Here is a 4972-nt window from a genome sequence, read left to right as displayed (position 1 = left end):
AAAAATAATTAAATAATTCTTAAAAAAAAAAAAAAAAAAGAAAGGAATAAAAAATGAGATTGGCCTTTGGGTCCAGGTCCCCCTTGGTCTCAGACCAGTGTCCTAATCACTCATTGGTTAGCTGTGAAATGTAGTTTGTGAAAACATAACATGTCTAGCTTATGTTACAGGCTTAAGGCTTAACGTCACTTTTGTCTCATATCCCCTAGTGAACTTTTCCTGTTCTAGTTATTTCATTAATTTAAGCAGCATCCTCCATGCCTGTACTGTCCTGGGCCTTCTGCTGACTGCTGTAGATAGTGGGAACAAACTACCAATCAAGGCTGGAACTTCTAGTCTTGAGGAACAGAGAGCAAGCCAGTAGTCCCACAAATAAAATATTGCTCTTACAGGTCTCAGTAAGTCTTACGAAAGAAACTAAGGTGCTGTGACAGAAAAATAGTGGAGCCTCTCAAGTGGGACTTGTCGTTCACATGAATCCAGGAATCTTCTCAGTTATCTTGGTTCCCCTTACTCCATGCATTTTGTCCATCCCCGAGTCCCAGCAGTTCTGCGTCCCAAATAATCTCCTGAACTCACCTCCTTGCATTCAGTATCAAGGGAGCTGTGTGTGTGCTGAAGGAGTTGAGGGAAACAAGAGCTCAGTGGAGGCTCAGAGGCCAGTGAGAGCATCATACAGGTGACAAACTGGAAGTGTCAGAAATGAGAGTGAGAGGATCAGCAGTTAGCGTAATGGCTATGTTGCTGGACTCCCACGTAGTCGACCGCGGTTCGAGTCCTGGATCCAGGGGCTTAAACTCAAGCCGGGTGCATGTGCGTGCATGCCCAAGATCCCAAGAGGAGAATGGAGGAGAAGGGATTGTGGCGTGGCCATCCCCCCGGGGGGGTGATTTCTCGCTTTCTGTCTCTGTCTCTGTCCGGCGAGCGCATGCGCCCTATAGCAAAAACCTCTCCCCCCCAAAAGAAAAAGAAATGAGAGTGAGTAGGGGGAGATGAGGTCTGAAAGATTAGGAGGTAGAACCAGCTCCAGTGCAGATCTCACTGGAGAGTTTGACAGAGCGTCAATGGACCAGGGCTCCACATAGACCTGGGTACCCAGGCTCAAGCAAATGGTGCCTCTTCTGTCCTGCCAACCTCAGGCTGTGGAAGCGGCCCAGCTGGCGGAGGACCTCAAAGTGCAGCTGGAACATGTGCAGACTCGGCTGCGAGAGATCCAGCCTTGCCTGGCAGAGAGCCGGGCTGCTCGAGAGAAAGAGAGCTTCAACCTCAAGAGGGCTCAGGTGTGTGTGGGGGGAGCGTAGGAGGGGTAGGCAGGGTGGTCCAGGGTCACCAATGTGGCCTGGGGGCAAGCAGTTCAGGGTGAGGACCTTGCATTCAGCCTTGCCTCTTTCCTGCCCCAGGAGGACATCTCACGGCTACGGCGCAAGCTGGAAAAGCAGAGGAAAGTGGAGGTTTATGCAGATGCAGATGAAATCCTCCAGGAGGAGATCAAGGAGTACAAGGTGGGGCCATGGGGCTGAATTGTGCCTCATCCACTCACAAATTTTAGATGAGGGTTTCGTCAGAATTGTAGTGTGGGTAGTGGTCTAGCGATCCTGGAAATAAGGCAGGACAGCAAAAAGTGCTCAGAACACTGGTTGTAGTCAGACAACTGGCCTTTTGAATGCTCTAAGGGAAGAGTAATACAGGGAGGTTGCTGAGGCAGGGGGCTGGGTTGAGATTTCTTTCTTTAGAGGTTTTTGCCTTAGGACACATGCACTCGCTGAAGAGAGAAACAGATACAGTGAAAGGGAAAGAAATCACCTCCCAGGGGGGATGGGCATGCCACAGTCCCTTCACTATTCTCCTCCCAAGATCGTGGGCATTTCTAGCAGGCCAGAGGAGGGATGTTGGGGAGTACAGAGTTGGAGGCAGTTCCTGTCTGGAATTGGAGATAGGACTCCTGGTAGCAGATAGGCAGTCTTAGGCTAAGAGAGTACCCACCCACAGGGCCGACAGGTGGAATGGTGGTTAAGGTGCTGGACTTCATGTGGCCAATCACAGTCTGAGTCCTCGACCTGGTGGCTTGCCCATGCAAGCCCAGGAGGAGAATGGAGGAGACGGGATTGCGGCATGGCCATCTCCCCTGGGAGGTGATTTCTTACTTTCCTTCTCTCTGTCTCTGTCTCTCTCCAATGAGTACATTCACCATACAGCAAATCGGTTTTTTTGTTTTGTTTTTTAAAAATGCACCCACAGCAGAGTCTCTAGGCAGCACCAAGTCTGGGCCCAGTTGAGTGAAATAGTAGATTTTTTTATTTTTAAATTTACTAGCAGGCATGTGCACTTGCTACAGAGAATGAGGAAGAGGGAAATCAAGAAAGCATCCCACATGGAGTATGTGACCATAAGCAGTCCCCTTCTCCATCTCCCTCCTTTTGGGATTTTGGACATGCATGCACATGGACCTGGCATGTTTTTCAAGCTGCTGAGTCTGGGGCTCAAATTGCATGATCAGATAGCCGCCTTAACTACCAAGCCATGGACTGCTCTGAGTAGTAGATTTTTAGTGGCATTACCCTGCCCAGCTGTGATTTAGCAGGTGTAGGTGAAGAGAAAGGAGACAAGATTAGAGTTTTGTCAGAGAAGGCCAATAGGGCAAGAGATGAAGTCCTTGTCTTTGTGAAGGAACATACGGCTATTACTGCCCAGGTTAGAATCCAGACTCTACTGCTTTCTAGTTTTGAGACCTTGGTCTCTGAACCTATTTCCTCATTGCTCATACCCATCTCCTGAGGTTATGGTCAGAATTAGATGCAGTTGTGCAGTGGGCTGGATCATGTGCCATCAGTCTGGGGTATGAGTGCTATCATAATTGTTCTATGCTCATGCCTTTGCTTGGCCTAGGCACGGTTGACCTGCCCCTGTTGTAACACCCGCAAGAAGGATGCAGTCCTCACGAAGTGCTTCCACGTTTTCTGCTTCGAGTGTGTGCGGGGCCGTTACGAGGCCCGCCAGAGGAAGTGCCCCAAGTGCAATGCAGCCTTCGGTGCCCACGACTTCCACCGTGTCTACATCAGCTGAACCTACGGCTCAGGGGACTTTGGAATGCCCATGGACCCTGGGGGCTTTGCCTCCAGCCCCTCCCCACTCTAGGTCAAATCACCTCTCTTTCCACTATGGACCCCATGGGCCCAGCCCCTGCCCACCCAGTTAAGTTTGGGGGCCCTGGTGTATGCTAGTGGGAGTGGGAACAACCAAGCTCAATTCCATCTTTTCCCAAATGTCAGAGCTGCAGTCTGAGGACACCCATCCTCCAGGAAAGGTCCACCCTAAGGGGTCCAGAGCACTCAGCTGAGCTGCTGGGAATCTGGCCCTTCTCCAGCTGTCATCACAAACCTGTCCTAGCCCTAATGGGGAATTTCTCCAGTCTGTGACCTTGCACCCAAGAGGAGTCTCTGCCTACACACCCACAAGGGAGTACTGTGTGGGGACCAGGTCTTTAGCCCCTTGTTTGAGATAGCCCTGCAGCCCAGGGAGACTAGGGCAGGGTTTTGTCCTGAGTTTCCTGGACACTCTGGTCTGCCCCTTGGGCTAAGGGCTGAAGGACGAACCTCCTTTGGGAGCACTACTTGCTAACACGGGGAAGCTCTACCGGTGCTGTAGTCACCGCCCCCATCTTAGGAGTGCTGAACAAAGGAAGATTGATCTCTGTTCCAATCAGGCTCCTTCCCCCCAATCTCTTGTTTGTCTCCCAAGTCCACTTACCCATACCTCAGGCATCCCAAGACTTCAAAGGGTCCCTGGTCCTAACCCTGCTTTCATCTTAGTGGCCTTAACTGCAGTGGAGGTGGAACTTCCCAGGAGGGGAGGGACTGGGCCAACTTCAATCATTCCAGGTAGAACTTCACCCAACACCCATGACAGCCTGTACCCACGATGCTTCCTTCCTGTGTTGCCTGCTCAAGCAGACTGGACTGTGGAGGCAGCACTGGGAGGGGCCTATGGGTGGAACTGCTGACAGGTGTGGGGGGCCTATTTGAACCCACAGCCTCTGCTCTAGAGTTGTCTTGTATAGGCTGTTAGTTGTGAATAAACGTCCAACCCCCAGCCTCTGCTCAAAGCAGCCAGGCCTCATACCCAAGCTTAGTCCCCAGTTTTCAGCTTCTTTGCCAGTCCTGCTCTTTCCTAGCTTGGTGTGAACCTAGGAAGGAGTCTGCACCAACTTGAGACCCCACTCCTGCCAATCCCAACAGTCGAGTTAGGCTTAGATCTACTGGCCAGTCAGGATAACAGTGGCCTCATAGAGGCTGATGTTCTGGAGCCATCATATCCTACAGGGTGAGGCTGGCCGCCTCCGTTGGCCAGCTGACCACGCCCCTGGCAGTCATCGGCCACTCAAATACTGGGGAAACCGCGCTGCATCCTGGGAAATGTAGTCTCTTATTGGCCCACGGCGAGGCTTCGGGCTGGGGGAAGAAGTGGTTCTGCTGTGGTGCTCCAAGTCAGGCCTGAACCCAGTTCTGTGGGCCCTTCCTCAACGGTTTCACCCGCCCCTACCCCCAGGACGGACAGACCGGGACACCTGGATGGATGGGTGGCTTCCTTCATTGCAGTTTGCTGGGACCTCAGACCATGCTCCACGTGCTGAGCGGCACCTCTCTGCGTCAGCGCGCTGTATGCCCCTCGCACGGAGCCTTCACCGCGGTCTTGCTGGGACTGGCGCAATGGCTGGTGCTGACCGGGGTTGGCGCTGGAACGGTTGGGCCCACGGCCAGGGCAGTGGCCGCGGGTTTGTCATCGGTCATGCCTTCTTGGGGTCCCGTGGCCTTATCAGCTGCCATGCCTTCGTGGGGGCTTGTGGCCTTGCCCGCTGTCGGGGCCCACCTGGCGCCCAGGTTTTCACAGTGGTTGGACCAGGTCGGACTAGAGACGGAAACACGGGCTATGGTGAACTCGGAGGCGGGGCTGGCGGCGGTGGGCACGCTCGCAG

General features: G+C 53.0%; 1 protein-coding gene across 4 annotated transcripts in view; it reads left to right on the top strand.

Moving 5' to 3' along the window:
- The window catches only part of RNF40 (ring finger protein 40), an 18244-nt gene extending 14121 nt beyond the window's left edge, over positions 1–4123 (top strand). For 3 of the 4 annotated variants that reach the window (XM_006148143.3, XM_006148144.3, XM_027771710.1), the window contains 3 exons: positions 1140–1280; positions 1401–1502; positions 2887–4123. In XM_006148143.3, the coding sequence (XP_006148205.1) occupies positions 1140–1280; positions 1401–1502; positions 2887–3063 (420 nt within the window). In that variant the 3' untranslated portion in view covers positions 3064–4123. The remainder of the gene's footprint in view (positions 1–1139; positions 1281–1400; positions 1503–2886) is intronic. The other variant, XM_006148145.3, reaches the window with a different exon arrangement.
- Positions 4124–4972: the final 849 nt, after the last annotated feature.

The sequence above is a fragment of the Tupaia chinensis genome, unplaced genomic scaffold (genome assembly GCF_000334495.1).
Source record: "Tupaia chinensis unplaced genomic scaffold, TupChi_1.0 Scaffold000231_1, whole genome shotgun sequence".
NCBI classification, from domain to species: domain Eukaryota; kingdom Metazoa; phylum Chordata; class Mammalia; order Scandentia; family Tupaiidae; genus Tupaia; species Tupaia belangeri.
Note: the sequence above shows the minus strand (reverse complement) of the source record. Positions and strands in the feature narration are given on the sequence as shown.